This window comes from Astatotilapia calliptera, chromosome 11 (genome assembly GCF_900246225.1).
Source record: "Astatotilapia calliptera chromosome 11, fAstCal1.2, whole genome shotgun sequence".
In the NCBI taxonomy this organism is placed as follows: Eukaryota; Metazoa; Chordata; class Actinopteri; order Cichliformes; family Cichlidae; genus Astatotilapia; species Astatotilapia calliptera.
Window position 1 is genome coordinate 20,179,542 of NC_039312.1, and position 26,224 is coordinate 20,205,765.

At 41.8% G+C, this 26,224-nt stretch overlaps 3 protein-coding genes across 7 annotated transcripts; 1 reads left to right on the top strand and 2 right to left on the bottom strand.

Annotated features, from left to right (window-relative positions):
* Positions 1-285: 285 nt before the first annotated feature.
* Positions 286-8,336, bottom strand: LOC113031707 (serine-rich adhesin for platelets). Of its 5 annotated transcripts, none has more exons than XM_026184038.1 (7): positions 8,094-8,336; positions 3,418-6,196; positions 3,125-3,320; positions 2,748-2,846; positions 2,399-2,645; positions 2,182-2,298; positions 286-957 (listed from the first exon to the last, which is right to left on the bottom strand). In XM_026184038.1, exons 2-7 carry the CDS (start codon positions 5,838-5,840, stop codon positions 794-796), a joined length of 3,246 nt encoding a protein of 1,081 aa, XP_026039823.1. In that variant the 5' UTR covers positions 5,841-6,196; positions 8,094-8,336; the 3' UTR covers positions 286-793. The 5 variants fall into 5 exon arrangements, with proteins under 5 accessions (XP_026039823.1, XP_026039822.1, XP_026039820.1 ...); XM_026184037.1 differs by lacking the exon at positions 8,094-8,336 and adding an exon at positions 7,224-7,450; XM_026184035.1 differs by lacking the exon at positions 8,094-8,336 and adding an exon at positions 6,596-7,450 and having other exon boundaries at positions 3,418-6,497.
* A 751-nt stretch (positions 8,337-9,087) lies between these two features.
* ltap1 (lipid transport auxiliary protein 1) lies at positions 9,088-14,299 on the top strand. The gene is made up of 7 exons (XM_026184084.1): positions 9,088-9,396; positions 11,334-11,435; positions 11,515-11,623; positions 11,735-11,788; positions 11,884-12,050; positions 13,049-13,107; positions 13,220-14,299. Exons 1-7 carry the CDS (start codon positions 9,334-9,336, stop codon positions 13,434-13,436), a joined length of 771 nt encoding a protein of 256 aa, XP_026039869.1. The 5' UTR covers positions 9,088-9,333; the 3' UTR covers positions 13,437-14,299.
* A 509-nt stretch (positions 14,300-14,808) lies between these two features.
* On the bottom strand, positions 14,809-25,199 carry tuft1a (tuftelin 1a). The gene is made up of 12 exons (XM_026184433.1): positions 24,975-25,199; positions 19,442-19,522; positions 18,484-18,585; positions 18,297-18,383; positions 17,981-18,031; positions 17,788-17,871; positions 16,998-17,108; positions 16,659-16,882; positions 16,442-16,547; positions 16,258-16,341; positions 15,990-16,084; positions 14,809-15,876 (listed from the first exon to the last, which is right to left on the bottom strand). The coding sequence occupies exons 1-12, from the start codon at positions 25,032-25,034 to the stop codon at positions 15,804-15,806; spliced, it is 1,158 nt and encodes a 385-aa protein (XP_026040218.1). The 5' UTR covers positions 25,035-25,199; the 3' UTR covers positions 14,809-15,803.
* Positions 25,200-26,224: the final 1,025 nt, after the last annotated feature.

Genomic DNA, 26,224 nt, shown 5'->3' on the forward strand with positions numbered 1-26,224 from the left:
AGATTATGTAAGCTAAATATTTGCTGTATTACTGCTGATAATATCCAGAGTGATCAAGGCAGTAACATGGGATGAGGATTTGATACGATATAAAACATATAACTGCCATGAGAGATTATTGTGTTAACTTTTTCTTATCAAATTATCTGAGAAATCTCTCCAAAACAGAAACCTTGACTTTGTGATGGAAGGCTGTAAAAGTCACATAGGGATTAGGTATTATCATGTGTTCACTTTTATTAATGTTTAAAAGGAAAGAAACCTTTAACCCCGATCTAAATGAAGACGAATTACTCCCTCTGCTGGTTGTAATAATAACAAACATCAATTTGTTAGCTTTTATTAAAAACAAATATAAAGTCTCAATGGAAAAGTTATTAACTATTAACAGTATAGTACAACATAGTTTTTCACTTACAGGTACCAAATGATCTGTTTTGAACTGATCAATCTATCTGTTACAAATGTTGGTTGATTTGATGCATGTAGGAGCCACAATTACTCAATGATTCGGCTGATAAAAAGGTTTGCCAGGCCTTGAGGTAGATGTAATCCTGTTAAAAAAGAGCATGTAAGAAAAATATACACCCTTGACCTGGTCTCCAAGCTTATTTTTCTTTTTCTTTAGGATATTATAGTTATTATACTGCCTGTACATAAACGCATTTTTAACTATATCATGTCCAGATTTCAAGTTCTTGCCCACTGAAGGAGATACAGCCTCTCATAGATAGCGTTTATGTTTTTGGTCCATCCCTTTAATCTTACAAGGAGTAAACTGCTTCCTTAATCTTCATGTTTCTGGATGCTTATGGGAGCGACGTAGCACCACATCCACAGGCCCAGGAGGAAGTGCTCTGATCAAAGTCCAGGCTTCTAAGCGCCTCATCCCCACCACGCTTGTCCCTTGGACTTCTAGGACCTCATCACCGGGATATACCATGTCAACAGGACCTCCTGAGGGTGGAAAGAGGGAAAACAAGTAATCAATAATGGTTTCTCTGAATGGGAACATTCTCCCTCCCATCATCCCCAACCAGGCAGATATCTGCCTCTCCCTGACACCTGTTCTGCTGGAGGTTTCTTCCTGTTAAAAGGAAGTTTTTCTTTCCGGCTGTGCCCAAGTACTTGCTCATAGAAGGTTGTCTGCTATCTGTTTCTCTGTATTATTGTAAAATGTTTAACTTACAATGTATAACAAGGATCTTAAGATGAGTGTTATTGTGATTTGGCCGTATATAAATAAAAACGAATTGAATTAAATAAATAGCCGAAAATCTACATTAATGTCAAATTTTAACTTTATGCTGCCATAAAAGTTCATATAGTAAACATATAATATTTAGGACTGAATCTTACATGGTTCTTTATGATGCTGTTTTCTTTAGTTATGAAGAAATAATGCTCCACATCAGATCACCAAGAGTGACTCAAGACTCAAGTGGCTCAAGAGTTGGGCGTTCGCCTTGTAATCGGAAGGTTGCCGGTTCGAGCCCGGCTTGGACAGTCTCGGTCGTTGTGTCCTTGGGCAAGACACTTCACCCATTGTAGGTGGTCAGAGGGCCCGGCGGCGCCAGTGTCTGGCAGCCTCGCCTCTGTCAGTGCGCCCCAGGGCAGCTGTGGCTACAATGTAGCTTGCCATCACCAGTGTGTGAATGGGTGAATGACTGGATGTGTAAAGCGCTTTAGGGTCCTTAGGGACTAGTAAAGCGCTATATAAATACAGGCCATTTACTGTATAACTTTAAGGTATTTCTGTATTGTTTTCATTTGTTGTATTTATTCTACAACTCATGTCAAGAGGAAATACTGCATTTCTTACACTAATGTAAAAAAAAAAAATATTATTTTGACTTTAAATACAAAATACATGACAATTCAGTAAATTAGTTAGTTAATTCTAATATGAACAGCCAAAGTTTTAACAGTCAAATTGTGTAACAATATAACCCTATATATGGTCATGCTCTATTGCGAGTGCTTTTCTTCTGCTGGAGTTGGACCTTCTCCCTCCTTTCACAAGGCAAGAGATGGGGTAGACCCTGCACAGGTTGCCAGTCAGTCTAACACACAGTGATAACTATCATTACCTATGATCAATTTTTGAAGGCCAATAACCCTAACATGCATGACTTGGGGCAGAGTTTCATGCATGACTTTGGGCAGAAGTTTGGTTTTTACCTTGGAAGATTTTCTGGACGGTGAGTGGTCTGTTCCCCAGACTTGAGCCTTCACCTCCCTCCAGACTGAAGCCCAGATCCCGGCTGTTTTTCTGCAGTTGCACAGACACTGTTTGACCTAAGAGGAGGGGAAAACACAAATAAAGTATCTCATTTTCAGTTCAAGATTAGGAACGTCATTATCAGATCTTTGTTAGAGCATTACCTCTAATACTGACCTGTCTCATACTGTTCCGGTGTTTGTCCCCGACTATTTCCCTCTTCTCCTTTCTTAGAGCTGTCTATGATGTCCCCCCTCCTCACCACCACAACTACCATATCCTTTGCCTTTGCCCTTCTTAAAACCCTCAAGGCTTCCCAGTGGGCACTCCCAGATAGTGCTGTGCCATTGATGGATAAAACCTGGTCACCTTCCTTTATAGAGCCTTGCTTGGCTGCAACACCTGAGTGAAATACTTTGTGAACCTGAGCAGAGGACAAAAGAAAAGAAGAAGAAAAAACATAAAAATACTGCAGACACACATTTGAATATTTGCCAAGTCGAAGCAGGAAGTAGAATTTTCTCACAGTGATGGGCTTGTTTTGGTCCACGCCTCCTGCCAAACTGAAGCCTAGTCCAACTCCCACATCTTTATGGAGAACCACTACCTGCACATCATCATAGTCCTGAGGGAAACAAAAGGATGTCAAAATACACAAAATGTTCAGGTGCTCAGAGTTGAAAATTTTTTGTCCTTTTTTAAACTCAATTCAGTCGGTACATGACCTGGTCAGCTGCAACAGCTGTAGCAATATTAACATTACATGTAAAGTGCCTAGGGAAAACCTTATCTAGATGGAGGTTACTGGACCAGTGAACTGACCACCGCAACCACAGCCGCAAAAATATCAAACAACTGATCATTAAAACCATTCGAAAGGTTTTAACTTCATGCTGTTTTTACCTGCAGGGCACCGTCCCCCAGGTTCCTCACTTCCTCTACAAGCTTGTCGAGCTCCTCAGCGGGCATCACAGACACACAGGAAAACGCTGACATATCTGAGCTCATTGAAGCGGTACGCCGGTTTGTTGACTGCCAGTCATCGCTGTCATTCTCTGAATCGTAGTCAGCTCCAGCAAAGTTACACAGGTCCGAAAGACTACAAGAAGGAAAATAAATTTTTTTAGGGGTAAAACTAATTATCTGCTTCAATGAGCAACTCCATTAAACCAGAAATAAACAAGCACGGTACGCACGTGACAGAGAAGCTCCTGCGATCTGACTGACTCATATTGCTGGTGATGGTAACTGAGGACTCCCCTGAGTCTGAATCATAGTTTGAATCATCATCTTTTTGGGTGCTTTCATCATCATCAACATCCTCATCATCACTAAAGACTTTCAAATCTGGGTTCAAACCAGCTATCCAAGCATTCAGGTCCAATAACCGTTTCTTGCCTTTCTGGGGTGTTGTTTGGATGTCTGGGGAGATGACATCTTGAAGGTTGTTGTTAGAAGATGTGGGAAGGGCACGAGGAGAAGAGTCTGGATCTTTTGCTGGACATGTGAAGACGGGAGGGCTTTTGTTGTCACTGTCGGCAGTGGGAGTGACATCCCCCAGCTGTGCCACAGGTGAAGTAGTCAGTAAATAGCTAGGGCTGTTTGTTGGAGTCTGTTCATCATCACTAACTGGTGAAGTAATATCAGAGTGTGACCTTTCCTTGTGTGAAGGGTCACAGGGTGGTAGTGGGGTTGGTGTACTGCTGCCTGTCACGTCTCTCTCACTTGCCTCTTCAGGGCTTGAGGCTTTGGAGAAATCTATCTCATCTGTGCCAAGCTTTCCACTTACAGCTCTGTCACTTTCGTGAGGCATTTCTTGGGTAGTCTTGAGTCTGGAAAATTTTAAATCGTCAGTAGAGTCTATTTTTCTTTTCTGATCCAAGTCATTTAGTCCTGTCTGTTCCTTCTTTATTCTTAGTCCAATTTCATCCACTGATAAATTTCTGTCAGGCCAAACCTTGTTTACTGTTCCCATCATTTTGTCTTCACTTTTATCTTGTGCCTCCCCTTCTTTTTGGAGTCCTGCCCACTTTTTCCTTAGCTCATTTATTTCTTTTGCAGACCCGCTCTTCTTCACTCCTTCATGTCCCCTGCTGGCTTGTGCTGGTACAGAAAAGGTACGTCTGGGTATTTGGACTTGGCCTGTTGCAAAACTCTGAGTTCGCTGTGTCAGAGCCTCAAACTGGTTGATCTTCTTTCTAACACTGGCTGCTGAGGAGACAGACAGAGCCTTCTTTCTCTCTGCTGTTTTCACATTGGTTTTCTGTGGATTCGTCTCAAATACATCCTCATAAGCATTGCCACCCTTCAATTCCGTTATTTGATCTGGTCCATCAACACTTCTAGTCCTGTCTCTCAACATCCCACTTATTACATTAGTTTTTCTGTTTTCCTCTCCGTTGTTTGCAGAGCTATCGTCTTTGCTTTTGTCTCTGAATCCAGATGACTCTCTGAAAGAATCTGGTGTCTCTTCTAACAAAGTTTTTGGCTGTGCGTTTGCCCTTGCAGATCTAATCTGTGCAGCTATACTGGACCTACTCCTGGCTCTATCCAGGGACCTTGTACCTGTTTCCATGAAACCCTTGCCCCAATTAACTCCACTTTCCTCTGAATACCTTCCCTGCATCCACCCTCCTGGTGAGCTATCTCTTATGCTTGCCCCAGATGAAAATGAAGTCTCAAACCCTGAGGCATTGGCATCTTTTTGTGTCCAGAGTGAAAGTCCACTTTTCACTGCACTATTGCTGTCCTTCGAGAAGAAACTCATAGGGAAGGTGCCCCCTGCTGTCTTCTCATGAGGCTTTTGCTGCTGTGAAATGAGGGATTCTGTTGATGATTCAGAGTTATTAGAGGAATCCCTATTTTTGTAGTCATCCGTTTTACCAAAACCAGTAGGTCCAAAGAGTTTCTCTATCCGCTCCATTATACTTTGGCCACTTTTGGGCCCCAATGAAGCAGATGTCTCTGTGTAACTATAGTTAGATCCAGACAGGGATCTTAACCTGGTAGGGAGAGTCTTACCCCTACTGCCCCTTTCCAAAAGCTCGCTTCTCTCTTGAAGATTACTTACACCTACAGAATTAAAGGCCGGTAGTGATGAAATCCTGTCCATGACGCTGCCTTCAATTTGTGTCCTCCTTCCCTCCAAAGCTCCAGCATATTTACTGGTGTCCCCCTTATTGTTGTTGGACAGCTGAGAAAAGTCAGCTATGGTATTGGGATCAGGTTTTCTAGCGCCTGTTTTGAAATCTAAACTCTTACTTCTGCTTGTAAGGTTGGATCCCCTCCACGCCGATCTTCCCTGGCTTTCAAATGCAGGGTTTTCTCTTCTGTCAGTGCCAAACTCTGGGATCGTTCTGTTTGTGCTGACACTGCTGCCACTCCTAGTCCTGGTTTCACATCCAGTGACTGTGTCGTCATCCTTATTTGTACCGTTTGTGTTGGTGTGTTTCCTATATCGTTCTCTTTCTGCAACTTCTCCTATGCCCTCCCGTTTCCTGACACCTGAGCTGCGAGAGAGACTGTATGTGGGAGAGTTAGCTGAGCGGACGGTGAATTTCACCCCTGTCCTCTGCTTGCCATACTCATTCTGTGAAGCGGGCAGCAGAGACGAGTCCATTGTCTGAGAGTAAACAAAGTTAATGACCTCCTGTCAAATGCCAGATCCCAAAAAAAGAGCGGAAGAGTGAACTAGATATTTTCTGGGAGTCCAAGCGACTGTCTTTTAGATTGCACTCTGGAAGCGGTTCATCTAGGAGGCTCGCGTTTTGGGCGTGTAAAAAACAAATAGTGTCACAGTTACAATCCTCTCATTAGATTCTTCCACAGACAGACATCCTCAGTGCAGTAGTTTGATATTCCTAATTGTGCTCTGGTTTGCGGCCTGGAAGTGGTGACTCCACTGGCTCTTCTTCTTGTTTTGACCACAGGAGACTCCAGTTCCCCAGCTCGACCTCACTGAACAGCTCCCATTGCCTGCCAAGCATAAAAATGCACAAAATTTTATTCTCAGAATGGATTGGACTGGAATGTAGAGATGTGGATTGTGGTCACTTTGGCCACTTGGAATGGTCAACAATATCTCACAGTGTTAGAGGACAGGAAACATAAAATGTGGAGACTGATTCGGGTAAAAGCATTAACAAATGTTAAGAAATTAGATCAAAACTAAACAACAACTCACTTAAAAACCTCTGCCACCAAGCTCACTTTGCAACATGTTCTTGCTGTCCTCTCCCTGACTCACCGAACAGTATGACTCAGATAGTGTTCTCTGCTGTACACACGTATGAGACACCATGTTTACATAGGCAACATACTTGAAGTTACCTGTCAGCATCAGCTAAACCTGAACCAAAAACTGGTAAAACTCACCTAACAGCAATCCACTCAGCAAAAGCAATGTATCAAGTGCCAATCTCTGCAGCAGGTATCAGTCTCGTGGTCAAAGAGAGACAGCAGCTTGTTCAAATCAAACGGTCATAAGAGCACAGATTTACTTTGATTTAAATACAGCCTGCAGATAACATCACTGAGGGGTAATGACTCATCATGGTTATCTGTGTGTACAGCCAATGAAAACAATGATAACCATCTTTAATCGCTAATCAAGTCTGAATGAAGATCTAATCATTCATAATGTCATTAAGGATAAATTCTGCAAGCTGATGGTTTCCTGTAATTATATATCATAAGAGTAGATTTACAGTATGCAGTGCTTTGTTTAGTTTAGGCTAAAGCATGGCACTTCCAGACAGTCACTGGAGGTGCTTTCCAGTGCAGATGAGCCTGAGAGTCAGTTTACAGAAACACCTGTTATATTTTGCCCCATCTGCGTAAGCAGGGCAACACATAGTCATTCACTTTAAACTCCCCTTTGAATCGCAAGAAGGAAACAATTGCACCCTCACATCAAATGAAAATACACACATTTACTCAATTACACAGTTACAAATTAGCCAACTAAAAGTCCGCTCCTATATTCACAAAAAAGGTATCTTACCTCCTTTAAGTGTGTTTTCTGTACTCGTCCTGGGTCATTGTGTTAACTCGGATTCGTAATGAAGACATTGCCATGTAATGACATCAGCTCCTCGCTCCTGACTGCCCTTCTCTCACTCTTTGTCTGCTTCTCTTTACATCAGCTTTGCATGATAGAGTGTGTACAGTGACGCAAACCTGCCACACTGGTTTGTCCTCTCTCCTTTTCTTCCTCCCTGTGTCTCTCTGTCTTTCTCTCTCCTCCCCCTCCTATTGTTGTTCTCTCCCTCTTTTCCTTACTCTCACAGGGTAACATTCCTGACTGAGGTTCAATGTGTCACCCTTCAAACGCCTCGATAGGGAATGCACACACACACGTTTACCCACGTTTAAACACACACCCCACTAATCATTTGATATGAACATCTTTTATAGCTTCAGGGAGATAAGATACAATTTCGATATTGTGTGAAACGGTACAAGCATGACATTTCCTAAAACAAGGCCCGTAATGTCACCCCACCTCAGGCAAACCCGGGTCCAATCATCTGGGCTGAGCAGGTATCAAAATACATAATAACAGAGCACCTTTAATTGGGTCCAGAGATTACAAAGAGCCAGGAATACTAGCAGGGATAAATATTGCCATAAGAACACATCTCATATGTCATCTGTTCAACAAAACAGAGCTTCACTCCACACACACACACTTGGTGAGAGTCAGTGGGTTTGTAATGCTGACTAAAGGGAAAAATATCTGCGATTGCTGATCATTTTTGTTCTCACTGAACAAGCTGTTTGTGGGAACAAAAAGCCTTTTTATTACAAATTTTAAAACAAAGGGAAGCACACATAAATGGATAAAATAATTTTAAAAAATGCAGCTACTTACAGTTTTGTTTTTCATGAAGAGGCTATCTACTTACTGCCGCCTTTTTGCATGCACCTGTGACTGTTACTTGTCTTCCGTTGAGACAGAGGAAACTGTGGTTACCACGCTAGCTTGCTGCACAACTAAATAAGAGAAGTCTTGATGTTTATGTGTGCCTGCTGAAATAAATAACTTACATACACAGACCCTGGGATAAGAATTAGGACCATAATGATCCAATCAATTACCAGCCTTCCGGACAGAGGGCTGGTAGTTTGCATAGTGCCTCTCAGGACAAAGATAAGTGTGTGAGTAGGGGTAAATAGCCCCATGCAACTCCACAGACACCCACCCTTGTTCCAGACAGAAGAATAGCACCCACTGTCTCTGCAGGATGGATGCAAATAACAGTTCAGCTCACACAGGCACACACTAGTGCTTGAAATTCATTCTTTAGGGTGTAGGACTGACAGACTGTGTGTTGCAGAAGCATTGTGGGAAAGGACAGTGTATTTTAAGTAGGGCATATGACGTTTAGAGTCAGGGAAGATAGAAATGTAATATGAAGAAGGAGAAAAATCTAGAAGCTGAAAGCTGGAGATGGAGATGACTTGAATTGACAAAGCATTTCAGTTTTTATTTTTATTTTTATGATTTGTCTGATATTGAGTTCCTTTCAAAAGAGTAAATTTTAGTGAAGAAATAATGAAGGTAACAAAGAAGAGGGTATTTTTTCAAACAGGAGAGGACAGAGAAAAAGGGGAGAAGATGAAAATAAAGACTTTAAATATCCAGTCTTATAAGTTTTTGTTTTTGAGGAAGAAAAATAGAAACACATTGCTGAACCTCCTTTATTATAAAACAAGAACTTGGGCGGTTTTTTCTCCTATTTACATGTGTGAAGCAATGACTCTGTTATACGGTCATTGCAGTAAAGTAGCATCCGTAAATATATAGTTAAAATAAATAAATACATGCACACAGGGGCAGCGTCAGACCTGACGTCACCCCTGTCCGTACCGGTCACGTGACTACCGCGGAAGTCAACAAATCAGGCAGCGAAATGTAGCAACAAGCACTTTAGTCCGCTCAACTTCCCCGTTTTTGTCTTTTGTTCCTTTAATGTTGGCTGCTTGCGGTTTGAAAACGCCTTCTTAAATGAGACACGTACCGGGCACAGGACGCACTTTGAATCGACATTTATCCAGTTAGTTCAGTTAAAATAACAACAAAGTAAAAAGAAAACCGGCAGATCTTCAAAATGTTTAACGACTCGCTTCCTTCGAGAATTAACGTGGTGCTTGTGATGGCCTATGGCAGTCTGGTGAGTTTGTTTAACGTTGTTTGTGCTGGTTTAATCCAAACCGAAACAATGAACACAGTCCCGGGTTACAGAGGTAATCGCGATGCTTGGACAGGTGCCTCATTCCTCATCAGAGGCTTGTAGTGGTTGATACTTTATCCAAAGACTCATTTCTACTTGATAATCTGCTATTAAACGCAAATAAAGCTGTTATTACAAGTTTGAACACCTGGATCCCTCAACTATGGTGTACTCCACTGAAAGGTACTAATAGTGTGTAAAATCTGTTTAATAAATATCACTGCAGCCCAATTTCTCCTCTGGTGCCTGTAGTTGGGCGATTAATCATAATAACATTCATAATTATTGTAATGTTTACAAAATGTCGACACTACACTGTGTGATTTAAGGATTTAGAGAGATGAATGACAACATTTACCCTTTGGAGGTGTCACAACCTGGCTCAGGGACTGTGGCAAAGAAATGAAGACAACAAAAAACAAACAAAACAATTTATTTATAAAACCACAATTAACCAATGGAGCATACTGCAGGGCCCAGGCATGACTCATGTTGATGGAATTTAATTTATATAGCATGTTTAAGTTAAACATAAAAACATATGTCGGTTTAAGATGTCTTAAGGCAGTGAAAACAGCAAAATAAACGTTTACAATGAAGTAAAATACAAGTTAATGTACATGTGCATACACACACTCACACACACAACAGACACAAAATCTTTTTGTGTCTGTTGTTGACTGTATGCACGGATGTCATTCACCTCAGATCAGCAGGCAGCTTGTTCCAAAGAACAGCGTGGTAGTAACTGAAAGTACCCTCATGTTCTCAGCACACTTAGATCTAATTCTGGGGACATTTAAAAGATATGCACCTGATGACCTGAGAGGTCTTTTTTTTTAACCGATTTTATTTGAAAAGGCACCATGTACAATATTAACATACATGTTACCATGTGATGCATTGTTCCAGAAATATCTTAAAGCTAATCTGCATCAGCTGTCCCTTCAGTGGTTTAGTGACTGTTTCCCAAGCTTGTTTCTAACATATAGTTTAACATATGACAAAGAATCATGGCATGCATGAAGGTCTTACCAGCTTCTACTGAGAGGCAGACTCTAATGTCCCTCAGGCTTTATCAGATTATATGTAATAGTTTTGATCAATTGCTTTATATTAGACTTAAAACTGAAATTTAAATCATACCCAGATATTCAAACTCACTCACAATTTCAATCTTCTAACCCGTAGTGAAAGTTTCTGGTCTGAAAAGACCTTCCTTTATTCTTACTTGTATTAAGAGTAAGACAGGACTTGTCAAACCCCTCCATGAGCATTGCAATTGTCAATTTACTCGCCAAAAGCTTTGCAGTTTTTGCATGTGTATATGTGACAGTATCATCTGCATACATTTGCATATTACTGACATGAGCCACTTGTAGAAGGTCACTGATGTAGAGGTTAAGATAAAAACCAGTACAAACCATATCCACGCTGCAGACTGTGCCATTATTGTCCTCTTCAAACACATGAAATGAAATCACCTGATTGCAGCACAAGTGCAAGTGGAACCGGTAAGAGGGAGTGATAGGCAGGCAGACTAACAATTTCAAGGAGTTGGACTACTGGGTCATTAATCGAGAACGGGTTATTGTAGAAAACTGGTTCTTGATATTGATATTCTCGATATTGGTCCAAACCAAATATTTCGGTCTCATTTCTGTTTAGTTCTAAAGAATATGCTGCCATTTACCCTCATTTTAGCCGCTACACAACAAAACAATGAAACAAAGACACATTTAACCCTAGGACTTGCATTTATTTACACTATATGGACAAAAAAACAGTGCCACCTACAGGAGCTGCTTGGCCATGGAAATAATGTTTTTAAAAAAAGGGAAACTCAGACATCCATCTAGCATTTAACTTTCTTTCAGATTTTTGTCTTGCTGTTCATCTTTGTCAAAAGACAAATTATGCGACTTGCCATGAAGTCTCGAAGAGGACCACATGTACTCCTTGGCCACAACGCACCAAAGGTTAAACGCACACTATTATAATGCAAGTGTGTTCTGATGTTTTTTGTGTTTGTGCTGAAGAATTGTGTCTTTGTTCCAGGAGCTGAGACAAGAAATTGATGCCAAGCTGAACCTGGTCCAGAAAATCCACTTTGAGCCTCGTCTGCTGTCTCCAGATGATGACCGGTTAATGCAGAGAGAACAGTCTGGTAAGAGGAGCAAACAAACACACACATAACACGCACCACTCCTGAAGCTATTCATATAAATAGTTTCCATGCCCGTGCACTAAGTAGTCTGTGTGTGTGCACATGTTCCAGGTTCCTGTGACTATTTGTATAGAATGAAAGCACTTGATGCCATCAGAGATGCCGGTAAGCTTTTCTGTTACAGTTTGTTTTGTTTTGCCATGAATCCAGATTAAATCCTCCTGACTGCTACAGCAACATCTTCAACTGTTTGTCATTAGATTTTCCTTTTCGTGAACTTGGAGGAACGTCCACCGCTGTTACTGGAAAAAGATTTCGGACCTGGCTTCTGCAGCTACGAAATTCCCACTGCATATTCAGAGAAAACCAGAGCTCTGTCATCGACACGGTGCTAGATGGCTACAATAAAGCTCGTCATGGGGCAGAGGTCAGCATTTTCTCAGACGGTCCACAGCTCAGTCCTCTCTTATTTACTCACTGACTCAAGTACCAGGTTGGACCCCCTTTGTCTTCAGAACTGCATCATTAGTTCTTTATGGCTCAGATTCAACAAGGTGCTGGAAACATTCCTCAGAGACTTTGGTCCAGTTTGACACAATAGCATCACAGAGTTGCTGCAGATTTGTTGGCTGCACATCCGTTACAGCACGTTCTAACCCTGCTATTCAAATGTCACAGGACAAACAGAGACTTAGCAGACCAGGCAACATTTCATGTTCTGTTTTCCGATATTAATGAGCATGTGGGAGTTGTAGTCTCAGTTTCCTGTTCTTAGCTGACAGCAGGGAGACCCAATCCGGTTTTCTGCTTGACAGTTCAACGTGTTTTGCTTTCAGAGATGCTTCTCTGCATACTTTGGCTTGTAACAACAGCTTATTTGAGTTCTCCTCTGACATAATTTGCTCAGAGAACTGCCGCTCTCTAGATATTTTCTCTTTTTCAGACGATTCTCTGTAAAACCTACAGATAGTCATGTGGGTACATAATTAGAGTTTCTGCCATGTAATTTGATGATGAGAGTTGTGTTGACATGTAGCTGAATGGATGTACCCAATAAACTGCCTGGTGAGTGTATATCATCATCATCATCATCATCATCATCATCACATGAACAAACAGTTCCATATTGACCTTCCAGTGGGCTCCCAGTTTGTGTTGTAGTTCCGATGCACTTGATGTCATTTTGTTTGCTAATTCTTGTGCTTTTTCTGAAATAAAAAATGTATGGGGTCTTTAATAGTAGTGCTTTTTGTAACATACTGTGTAGCCCAAGGTATAAAGCTATATTATCCATATGATTTAAGTTTTCTCCGTATTGCCCAGCACGGCAGTAAAAATTTGACAAATCTTTAGGGCACTTAAAGATTTTATTCTGGTTTCAGTAACAAATCACTGATCTTGATGTTTTCCTGCTTTTATCTTCAGGCTTTTGGTGAAGCAGAATTCTTGAAGTACCAGGAAGCCCTAACAAAACTGGCCTCCATGTAAGAAAACACAGCCAATCCTCACGCTGCTCCCTTACAGCTTTTCCTTTAATCCCAGCATGGAATGTTAATAAGGCAGCGGGAACAATTGGTTCTCCTTGTATTGTTTCAGAGTGAAGTCTCAGAGCAGCAGCACTTTAAATCAGCACCATCAGTCTGCAGCCAGAGACCTGACCGGCACCACAGAACCTGCAAGCACCTCCTCTCCCTCTCCGACCCAACCCACCTACCTCTCATCTACAATGCAGCAGCGCAGCAAGAGGTCCAGACACTTCCTGGAGCTGAAGAACTTCAAAGACAACTACAACACTTTAGACAGTACACTCTGAAAATGAGCCCGTCCAACAGAAAGTCAAGGACAAGGCAGCGCTGCCAGTGATTACGGAGCCTGAAGTCTCAGAGTGAAAAGACAAAAACACTGCCTTCATACTCTAACATGTATTGCCTTGTTTACACTGTAGTGCATATCAGATTACTGTTACAGTGCCCTTTACCTAAGTGTAGCTTATGCATATTATTGCATGTATGTATTATTGCATGTATGCGTGCTATATGCGTGGGTAGAATGACTCTAACCGACTATAGTAAGTAGGTTTGATTTGACCAAAACAAATCCAGAGCTATTAGGCTATGCAACAGCATAAGACAATCAGTATTTATTGCACAATGTAAACACCTATGCAGACTTGCTGAAAATAACCAACTGTTTTAAAATGTTAATAGTTACATTTTCAGAGAAAACCAGCATTAATTGTTGCTTAGTGAGAAAGAAATCTGCTGTTGATGTCACTTATGTTTACACGTACATCTTTGCTGTCTTTTGTTGCAGTGAATTTGACAACTTGTTTTGTTGATTTGTTTTTTTTAAGTCTTGATCATTTTTTTTACAGAAGCCATAGTGCTACTTGTTTTCAGGAACTGTGATTAATAAGTGCATTTTAAAAAAAATCAGTTATCTCAGTGCAATGTGAATTAACAGTATTTCAGTGTATTGATGTATTTTAAATGTGGGGTATTGCATTATGGGAACTCTGTTCCTTGACTCTTAATGGTATACTGATATGAGAGCTGCGTTTCATTTTCATCTGCTTTTATGGTTTCCCAGGGAGGCATTTTAATGCCTGAATAATTTATTTTATGTGGTGCCTACTATACAATTTACCATCCAAATAAAACTGTGACATACAGTTGATTCTTGAGTCATTGGGAATTTTCTTTGACAAGAAAAACTGCAAAATCAAACTTGCAAACCTACCCACTGTGGCGACCCCTTGTGGCAAAGAGGGCAGCTGAAACTAGCTGTATTAGGCACACCGTGATAGTACTGTGTTAGACCCTCTTTCCCCTTCTGCTGCCTTTAAAGTCTTCGTGGCATAAATTCCACAAGGTGCTGGCGTCCATATTGACATGATAGTATCACACAATTGCTGCAGATTTGTTGGCTGCACACACAAAACTAATAGTTATGCTGTCGTGAATAAACAATTGGATTTCATCAGGTTATATTGACCATGCATTCACATGCCTAGATGTACTGCATTGCTAAATTATTTAAATTAAATGTATGCGTTAATGAGTAGTTGATGTACCTAATAAAGTGTATCATTATATCATTTTGTAATGCAACTAGCGTCCAGCAGAAGGAGCCCGCGTCACCTTATTTCACTTGTGCTCTCTGCGTAAGAACTGAAAGGAAACTCATTGATTTTCAGTTATTTTATTCTAAAACAAACACAGATAGCAGATTAACAGGTACTTCGTACAAAAGCTTCTCTATTAAACAATGTCTCTAGGCATTTCATTTAACATTAATAAATATAGAGGAAAAAGCTGTTAGGTAGAAATCAAAACATCAAAATCACATTGATATGTACAACAAGAAGGTGACTGTCTGCGCAGTGACTGAAATGCTTTACAAGAAATATTAAGAAAAAGGACGCCTCTCACGTGTCTGACTTCCCAAACATCTTCATTTTTCTTTCCTCCTCACAGTTTCATAAAGTGCCATACTTTTCGTTGGAGGCTTGACAACCATATATTTACTTACAAACAGCTCAGAGAAAAAAAATAAATAGCCCATAAAAATAATCACAGGGTGTCGCCCTTATAGAGGCTACAGTCAGTATTTACACTCTAAAGCATTACACCGCTCACACAGAAAGGGAGCGGAGTCACGGAGGAGTCAGCAACGAAGACAAAGACACAATTCAGATAAACGTGTTAATGATTCTTCACATCGTGTGTCCTGACGGTGGCGTTAGCTACAGTTTATTGGCGCTGCATTGCTGTATGTGAATTTTATAATGTTGTTAGGAATTATTACCCCCTGCTCTTTGAGTTAATCATCATTAGAAACTTAAAGCAGGGCAAGCAAAAACACTTGCATACAGTTTGCAGTACTACACGTAAACTTAGACACACATCGCTCTCTCTAATGCAGCTACATTAAAGCGGACATTCTTTATGCATATGCGCAGACACGCAAGTGTGTGTGTGTGTGTGTGTGTGTGTTTGTATGTGTGCTGATAAACCCCTCCCACCCCCTTTTTTCCTTCAATATTGTTTGGTTTGGTAGTTGTGGTCTCTGATGTTCAGCACGCACATCGGAACCGTTCACTTCAGTCGACATCGAACAGGCAGTTGGTGCTTCTGAGCCCTTCTCAGCAGTAACTGATTAATTCATCTGCCCAGCTGGTTCATGACTTGATCTCGATGACTTTGATGAAAGGAAGCGGTTTGTTGGATGAGGTGGACAGCTTGATTGGTTTGCTGTAGTGATGAGAGGAGGATAAATTATTTTTTAGGTGGAAAACAGCATTTAACGCACCTAAATGTGTTGTTTATAGGTAATATATTGGAAGAGCGCTGGCAAAATAAGTCACCTGTAGACAATCTGGGCGTTGCGTTCTGATGAAAGGTAGGAATTTGACCTTTGTCCTCCCAGAAAGTAGTCCACCTGGTCGTGCATTTCTCGGTTCTGCAAACACAGGGAGATTTCAAAGGGTGCAAATTATAATCACAGAACAGACACTGGCTTCAGCTTTTCTCCTTTCGTCTTCTCTCTAATTGCAGAGGCTGGTCTACGTTTTACCCTGACCCTTCAATTTAAATTCCTCAGACATATTTTCTTACAGAAGAAGCTGTCCTCACCTCAGCCTCCAAAAATGCCACTTTCTCCTCCAGCTCTTTGATCACGCGGTCCCGCTCCTGGATCACCATGCGAGAGTTCTGGAGCTAAAGACGAGCAAACATGGAGACAGACAGTGAGCGATCCCTACGCAAAGAAGACGGAGACAATGTATTTGCTTTATAGAGCCACACATGCTCATCCCACCTGCTCGATCATGTGTCTGACTTTCCTCTGTTGGCTTTTCAGCATGTCATCCAGATGGTGGATCTTTTCTTTGAGTATGGCCACCTCCTTCTCCAACTGCTCAGTCCTAAAAACACACACAGTATGTTACAGCACGCTATTGAACATGCTATTGACAGATAATTGATAAGTGGAGAGTTTAACACTTATATGTGTGTGTGTGTGCTTATTAGCTGACCTTTCCGCCCCTTTGTGGCCCTCCTCTCTGATCTTTCGCAGTTCCCGCAGTTCATCTTCACGGTTGCGGATGGCCTCCCGCAACGTGGCGCTCTCCTGCTCCATTCCTCCCAGCAGCCTCTGAAGCTCATCGATGCGCTGGTCTTTCTTCTCATTGGCTTCTTCTGTACTCCTCAGCTTCTCCTCCTGGTCACTCAGATGCTCTCTAAGCCTGCTGCCTTCAGCCTGGATTGGTCAAAAAGTTTTGTTCTAAATATCGCTTTCATGCAAATTATATAAATATGTATGTGTTTACTTTGTATGTAATATGCACGATGAATGCAAAGCCAGTGTAGGTTACCTGCAGTCTCTCTTTCTCCTCCAGGTGTTTCTTTTCTGCTTCCTGCATCTGTGCATACAAGCGCTTACTGACTTCTCTCAGCTTGCTTCTCTCTGCTTCGTCATCCACGTCCTAACAGAAAATAAAGCGCTGGATTACCCTAATAGTACTCAGATGTTTTTAGAATGATGTAATCAATACAATGATGGCCGAGTCTCGTAAGAGCTCTGTGGGTGTTGCCGCTATAAAGAAAACAGGCGTGTCCACGTGCGTCAGTGGTGCAGCTGGAACATGACCTGCGTTTCCCTCCTATTTGTGCCTCCCACACTTAGAGCGAGTAAGGTGTCATGTGAGTCACAAATGTTGCTATAAGTGGCGCAAAAACAGTAAAAACCAAACACAACAGTGTCAGCTTCTTTGTTGTGTGTGTCTGCAAAACACTGCTGACACGCACAACAAGAGGATGCGACAAATGTCTGGCTTAGAGTCAGCGAGGATGAAGCATGCGTGGAATGAAGGGGGCCTGAAAACAATAACACACCCAGGCAGCGGTACATAGTGTGCCGGAACAGCTCTTCCGCGCATTTTCTTACACCCTGGGGTGCTGTAAACGTAGCTGCTTTTTGTCTGCCATTTTAATCCTCTTTTTCCCCCCATGATGACACCACATTCTATCTGTGAGCCTCCGGGAGGTGATCGCTTTACAGGAATCTTATAGAAAACGCAAACTGACGCAGATAGCCCGTGGAAAAAAAAAACAACAAGACACCACAGGACTGAAGCTATGATGTGCATACGTGTGTTTGCTCACCTGCCCGTCATCTTTAGCTCCTGGTTTAGTGGATGAAGTGCTCTTTCTGAAGGGGATTCCAACCTTCCACCCATTTGTGTGCGGCTGGACAGATAAAAGGAGGAAGTGCAGATGGAAAATGTTAAAGACAGTGAGGGGAGAGCTAAAGGAAATGCCATCAAGAGCTCAGGATGCAAGGCTAACAATGGCTTACCTTGTTTTTGGCTGCCATCTGCTCCCTCAGAGTCTTCAGGCAGTATCTCACCTGTGTGACACAAACACACAAAAAAGATATTGTTATAAATTAAGATATTATCTGAACATGTATGTTTTCTACTTGAGCAAATAACCAACACAGGAAAGTCGGGAGCTGAAGGGAATCACGAGAGAAAAGAGGCGTATGAGTGAGGATGATTTTACAAGATGCAAATTCTTACATAAGTTATAAAACAGGGACGACAGACTGTAGAGTTACTGTGTGCATTTGTGTGTTAGTGAAACAGCCAGATAGATGCTGTCCAGACACTGACCTCCTGTATCTGTGAAACTTCATCTGACAGCATCTTCAGGCTCTCTTGGTGTTTCTGCTGCTCTTTTTTGCGGGCCTCTAGATACACCTGAAACAAGGACATACATGAATGTATATACTGGTTTAAAACCAACAGAAGAAAAAAAACAAAAAAAAAACACAAACAAAGAAAATACAAAGAAGCCTACCTTGATGATTTCTACCTGCTCCTCTGTGGATTTGACTGGTTCAGAGGTCAAAGCAGTCCTCTCGTTGGCTGGCTGCACCAGTGCAAAAGCTCGTCCGATTGGCTGGAGATTAGCAGACATAAGAGGAGTTCACAATTGGGTTTTTGCGTGAATAGATGGGTGTGATAAATTTCTAAATAAAATGTCAAACTAAATGCAGATGATCCAGAAAGGGTTTGGTCATATTTACAATCAATGCTGCAACACAGGATTCGTGAGAACTGGCAGGAATGAATCTGACTGATAATTAATACAAAGCTTTTTGCCAGGACCGTCTGCATGCTTGGTCAAATTAAACTGTTAACAGGCAAAAATGAAAAATTTCTTCCTGCGTGGGTGTGAAAGACCGAGAGCCTCTGCAATCAGGAGCCAGACTTTGAGCACTAATTACTATGGAGACTAACCCATAAACATCTGGCCAAAACGCAGAGAGGGAGTGAGAGAGCGAGGGGGGGGGCATGCAGATAAAGGTGGAGACACGTTATGCAACTGTGCTGGTGGTCCCACTGGTATTGGTATAACAATGGTTGTTTTGAGACACTGAGTGTGGGAACCCCACTAATGAAAAGCTGATGGCATCTTCTTACGCGGCTGGTGTCTTTTCTTTTTCCTTTTTTGAAAGCGCAGCTGTTCTGAGCTAATTACTGAGGATCGCAGAGAAGATTAAGCAACTGTCTGAACCTTCAGATCCAAAAATGGGGTGAACAAACCTTCAGCACTTCTTTTCTCATCCGTTAACATTTTAAAATCAATTCTCTCAGTTTAGCCTAATAGGTGACAAATCTATTCAAATATCAAAGACTCGTATTTTAAAACTCTAAACTCCAAACACGCTCCATCTGCTGCTGATCTAATGCCCAGGATCTGCTCTGTTCTCCCTTCTGGTGGTCAGAAGTTATCAGGTACAGGACGTGCTTACCTTGTCCCTGTGCTGCTCTGTGCTCCGAGCCGCCGCCTGGTTCTGGTCGTGAAGTGTGAGCCGCAGCCGCCTACACCCCTCCTAAAAAAGGCAGCGAAAGTAAGAGGTTGATGAAGTGAAGCCACAAAGAGACGGTTATGTGATGGAGAGGCTGATTGGGGACTATTTTGAGGAGGAGAGGGGGAAAAAAAAAAAAGAGGAGGAGGAGAGACTGAGTCATACTCAAAGAGTGAAACAGAGAAGGAGGGACAGTGGGGTGGGGGAGTATCCAGTAAGAAAGTGTGCTATAGGAGCATCAGAACGAAAGAAAAAGTTTTCTCCCTGCTGCACAGGGACAGATTGTTTGATTTAAACCAATTGCTACAGACGTCAGAGGGACTTAGGCGGAAACCCTCCAGATGCTCGCAGCCAACTGGAGACAGTGGCTGGATTTCTGGGAAAGTACTCAGCAAATGTAATGTCAAGCAAGACGGAATATTTCCATGGCAACATAACCTCACAGTAGCCATAAACTGTCTGGCACACTAACAATACAAGAGGGCGGAGTAAGATGGAGGCAAAACAATGCACAGAATCAACGCTTGAGCAAAACGCACAGATATTTTCTTTCAGTCACAGGATAAAAGTCCCAAGGACGGGACTCCGTGTGTGTCTTCCAGTACACGGCGGCCTCTAATAAACAGTGACCAGTCAGCGTCTGTGCTAATGCAAGTATGCGGATGTTTGGGAGGAGGTCGGAGACATTATATAACTCGTTCCAGCCAACACAACTTGTTCTGTTCATTTTCCCGTGGGTATTCACTGTGTCCTCCTCAAGTCACCGCCAAACAACTCTAAACAGAAACTAATGTATGAACGAGTAATACTTCCAATCAGATTAACTGGTGATATATTACATGTAATCAGATAATTGGTTAAATCGTAAACAAAATGAACATATCTGTGTGTGCCTGCTCTCTGGTGCGTTTGAGTGGGAGCGTCTGGTCATGTTTAGCCACTTGTACGTTAATAGTTTATTCCTTTGTGTTCTTTCGGTGCTCATCATGCACCACAACAGCCCTACCTACATTTTGTTAACTTGCTTTTCCTTTCATAGACACTGCTTTAGGCGGTGTCACAGCAATCTCGCCTAAATGTCAGTTTAATTGGCGTTACAGAACAGCGATCAAGTCGCACGATCTTCATCTGCGGATGGACTTCGCCCTGCTGTCAGTTATAGATGCATGTTGTTCTCTGAGCCTTTAATACAACTCGGTGAAAGTGCGGCTAGAATGAACATTCGTGTGCGATTTCCTTTATCAACAGCTGTTTCTGTTTTGGTCAACAACTAGAAGAGAACCCAGTGAGCCCATCCTCCACTAAGGTCAATGCCAGTTTTTAAGGCATTTTGTCTGGATTGACACTTTAATGGGTCTTTCCCTCCCAACAAGCTTCATGATCTTCAGCTTGGTAGTTTCAGCCAAAACCTTCCCTGTTCTCCCCCGTAATTATAAGGAAGTGTAGATAAATGAAATGCAAAATCACCTGTCTTCAAGTGATTTTTGAATGTAGATGAAATGCCACTTACCAAGCAACTCATTTAAAAAAAAAAAAAAAAAGTATCAATGATGGATAATAAAAACAAACAAATAACCAATTCTAATCTTTCTAATCTCAGCTTCTGTCCAGAGACTCTGTCTCATGTGCAGAGTGCGTCTCGATTCTGACCAGACGAGGGGAAATGAACTCGCTCGTGTTGCGTAATGCCACCATAAAAAGCTGCTGTAAAAGAAAAGCTTTGTGTTTAGAGAAGGTCTAGGGCTAGATTAGCTGGTTATCTTTTCAGGATGCAGTGAAAGGGAAAAGGCAGACAGCGAGACGTGTGGGACTGATATTCAGGAGACATAATAATAGAAAATGAATGTAAAAAAGGAAATAGAGCAATAGTCTTGGTGGAGGTCCAACCACAATGAAGAAAACTCCCCTTTCTTTCTTCATGTTCTCCTCTCAGATTGCAAATGTCTGTAAGCTCTAACAGGGTGCATGACTGGGGGAGGACGAAAGGGGAACAGTGGGATAGTTGTTAAGAAGGAATCCATCATTACACGACTTTTCTGGACTTCCACAGACAGCCAAACAAAGAGTCCACTAATCCCAGCTCTGAGCTATTCAGTCTCTCTGCTGGTTTGCTCTTTTATGTCCGTGGACACACAAAAATGTGGTCCTTTCCACCTTCAGCAACAACCTGTAATACTACACTTCCCGGGAACACGGACAAAAGGACCAGTTGGATGAGCTTATAGACAGTGACCCACGCATGGCCACTGACACGCAGAAAAACACACATACGAGGTTAAGTGCACACTGCCTTTATAATGGCAGAAACATGACAATGAGCTTTACGCACAGAGTCCACACAGCTGGGTGCACGACAATGGACACAAAAGATCACGGGGTACCTGCAGGCAGAAAGGCTGAAAGGATACGAGGATGCTTTTCATCTCAGACTTTGGCATCAGGAGGCTGTAACTGAGGGTTGACTAGCAGTTTAGGAATGTTGCTGTTAAACATGCAGAGTTTCTGGATTTGTCCCTTAGAAATCGATCCCGCTTAAAGAGGAAAGAGTTTATATTTCCGAACAGAGGTAGGAGCAGGTATCGCGCCCTTTAATAGTAAAGCATCCCCTTGTCTCTACAAGTGTACTTCCTGCATTCCCCAAAAAGAAACATCCTCTAATGTGTGTGTGTTTGAACAAACGTCTTTGAATTAAATGACATTCCTCCTCTCTTGCACTGCTTTCCCACACGCTGCACAGGTGTCACTTTATCTTTTGTCCAACTGCATCGTAAACCTCGGCCTTTAAAACGACAGGTGCAATCCGAGCATGGCCGCCAGTGCTTCCTGTGTGCTTTCAGGTAGTTTAGTAACAATGTTCACACTGTTATTGAGTTTCAGTGTCTTTCTTGCATAAAGGAAACGGGAATATAAACACATTTGTATAGAAAACCTTTATTTCAATAGGCGTAACCCAATAAACCTCTTACTGCATCACATGCTCTCTTGACACAACTGATTGTCTGAACAGCAAACACTAACACAGGGAACTATGTGATCAAAGATTAGGTAAACAAAACTACGGCTCGAAGCTTCAACACCAACTTATCGGTAATAGAAACTGGATTTTATGACCACTTTTATATTCTGCTCCACCCAGCTTTGGCAAGCACAGGGAGTTTTACACAAAACCACAGAGATGAATCAAAGTTAATCAAAATAGGACTGATGCACAGTTAAACTGGTAACTTATTTATCGTTTCAGGGTTTCTTCATGTGACTAACCTGGTGCTTGCAAACCTCCAGAGAGGCTGCTTTTCTTTGTCACATAAGAGAATAAATTAAACACCCACTTTTGGATTTTGGACTGTGCTGAGAAGCTATGATGATTGTTATTCAATTAATCATTTAATCTTAGACCATTACTGGACGATTAGGTGATAATTATAGTGCTGAGCCCTAGTTTATGCATCTGTAGCTCCTGCGGCAGTGAAAAGGTGTCACTGTCCCACTGACTCAGCAGGCTGCGCCAATTAATGGGTTAAATTAGGTTAAGTCCATTTTAAAGAGGACAGAGGAGCTGATTGTTGCGTGAAATGCCATCATGTGAGAACCTGAACAGGTGATGATAAACAAGCAGTCCAGGATCAGAGTTCACAGTGACAGAGGACACTAGAATCCCTATAATCAGTCATTTTTCTGCTCTGTGTGGCAGGTAAAAAAGGTGTTTGCGGGCATATTGCAATCATGTCTCAACACAAATGTGCCAATAAGTCATGTCTGGCCCATTCCCAGCTGGTGATGTCAGACTCTCCTGACTAAGATGACTGATGATGAGAAGAGACGCTGGGAATGTGTTCAACAACATGCAATTGTGACATCACTTCTAAACATTGCCCGAGCTGAAAATAATACCTTGATAAATCCTGCTGTGCAGGAAAGAGAAAGCGCTACAGTTTCAAACAATAGATTAAAAAACCCTGGGATTTCTGGTCACTAGTACTAACCTTAGAGCACTCTTTGTTTCAGAGTCAGTGCTTCTTGTTCCTTCTATTTTATTTTTATCACATGATCCCAGTTCCCGAAAACATACTTAACAAATGAGCTGCTGAAGGCCTCTCTGTGCTACATCAGGCACATTCCTCCTCCTCTTGTATCCTTACAGACGTGTCACTGATAACTGTGTCATTAACTAATCTGTCAGCACCCTGCAGTCGTTACAGTACGCCGAGGTGAAAGTTCCTCGGCTGCTTTTTTAACTAGGAACAGCCATATCAGATGCAAATACTGCAGGTGAGTGACTATTTGACTGCTGAATTTGACTTTGTTAAAGATAAATTTATGTTCTCTGTGAAGCTGATGCAAATGTGCTATCAGCCTCATGTTCAAATGTCATGTATGATTAGATAAAACAAAGACTGGACAAACATAAAGTTTCGTATATTGCCCCATAACACATTCCTGAGAGCTGTTAAGCAGTTGTGTGTAAGTGGCCTTTGTACACGTTGACGTTTATGTCTGCTTTGTAGTTACACAACAGAAGATCTAGATCAGTGGGTCCCCAAATGGTGCGAGACTTTGTGCCAACCATAGATTTTCATCACAAATGGACAAAAAATAATGAATTTAATAGAACTTTAATACATTCATACACATCAAAGGGTCTGATTCATTGTAAGTAAAATAATTTGCCTTCCCGTCGAGCTCAGTCAGACAATATCTAATTAAATTAAGAATTTAGACGACCTTCGGGTTATTTTTAAACAAAGATGAACGTGTGTCTTGAAAGTTTTACACGTTTCTGTAATATGATTTGATATGAGCTCAGCAGGGGAGCGCTGAGGTGGAAGGTGGAGGGTATCATGTTGCCCCGCAACCTCATAAACCACAGCGCAGGTCAACAGTTTGTTTTTTCAGGTGAGGTAAATGATTAATGCTTTTGCTGTCACGCAAGCAAATAAAGCCCATTCAAGGGATGTAAAGTATAGCTTAGAACTACTTTCTTTACAGGTTTGCAGCAAAGCACACACATAGTGAGCTGATTATTCCTGGTGATCAAACCTTCACATGGCAAGGTGGCACACATACTGCACAAGCACAGCCTTTAGTTCCTGAGCTGCCTTCACTCTCTGTAACTGTAAGCCTTTAAATGATGTGTCCAGAAGGTACTTGTGACAGACACAGATGTTATTTGGATTAATACTGAGCTGCCACCTTGTCTCTGTGGGTAAGAGGGGTTAATACCTCAAAGCCAGGGACAGTAAATGCACCATTTAAAGCAGGTGAAGCCACATAATCAGAGGGCAGAGTACAGACAAAAAATGAAAAATTGAAGAAATAGTAAATAACGTAAATAAATTAATTACAATAAATGAACAGGAAATTATCCACCGTGATTTATTTCTGGTTGGGTCATCCATTGATTAGACCTTCTTCAGTTAAGTACAGCAAACGCACAAAGACACAGAAATCCACGTAAGCTAATGTATAAGTAACTTACCCCATATTCTTGACTTCTGATGTCCTCAAAGGTGCACAGACTTCTCGTCACTCCGTTCATCTCTCACAGAAATAAATACTCCACACACACAATAAATAAAGAATTCAAAGCTTCGTCACGGTGTCTCTCTGCTGACCGCACACAGCAGCTCAGTCACTTTATCAGTCCTCGGCCCGGTAAGTGTGTGAGGAGCTACTTCTCTCTGCACGTCACAGTGGGAGTGAGCCACAAAAGCATGCGACCCGCCCACAAGGAGACCGAAACGGCCAAATAGGGAACTAGGGGAATCGGGAATAGCTGAGAGGGGAGGGTCAGCACCGGTATGACAACTTCTGGCACAGTGACTTCTAGAAATGTTACATCCCGATTATCACACGATGTTCAGAGAGCCATGAAAAAGTAGTAAACAGAGGAATGTGATGGCCCCTTGCTGAGCAGCGGAAGGCAACACCTACTGACTGCTGTCCAGTCAGCACACTGCTCAATGAATTATTGAGCGAGCTTGAACTCCTGACCGAGCCTGTTTAAGAAGACTCTCTCCTAAGATTACAAAGCAATGGAAACCAAAAGACTGAGTTCAGTGATTTGAGGCATTTATTCTTATTATTATTGATGTTGTTGTTGAACTTTTCTCACCAAATTCGACATGTAACTGCAAACACAATTGTTAATATAATACGTCTGCCCTATGTTAACAAATCCCAGATACTGTAGAAACCCATCCAGCCACAACAGGTTGCTCTGCAAACATATCAAGGTGGAAGCAGGCTAATTAATCTTCTGCAATGCATACACACTGTTACTATGGTGATGGCCATATTCAGAATATACAAGTAATACCTGTGGCCTACAGCACACTGGCCCCACCCACCTGCCATTCAAAGCTTCTGTTTACAAAGGGCAGCCAATCAGAAGGGACGAAACGTAAAGCAAGGTATTGGCCTTAAAGGGGAGTACGTATAAAAAAATAACGAAGCAGATTATCTCAATTAAACGGACAAAAAATGCGGTAATATGGGGAAAAATAGGTACTCAGTAAGTAAAAATCTGCAATACTACAAGTTGCTATGTAAAAAGCAAAAATATAAGGCAGTAAGATTGCTCTAAAAGTAAAACAATCAAATAAAGCTAAAGAAAACAGAGTGTAATTAAAAGGAAAAAAGAAGCTGTTACAGTGAACATGTGTTACTTATTTATGTCAAAGCTACTTATTTAATGTGTTGCCATCGCCTGAATGTTTTAGTAATTGT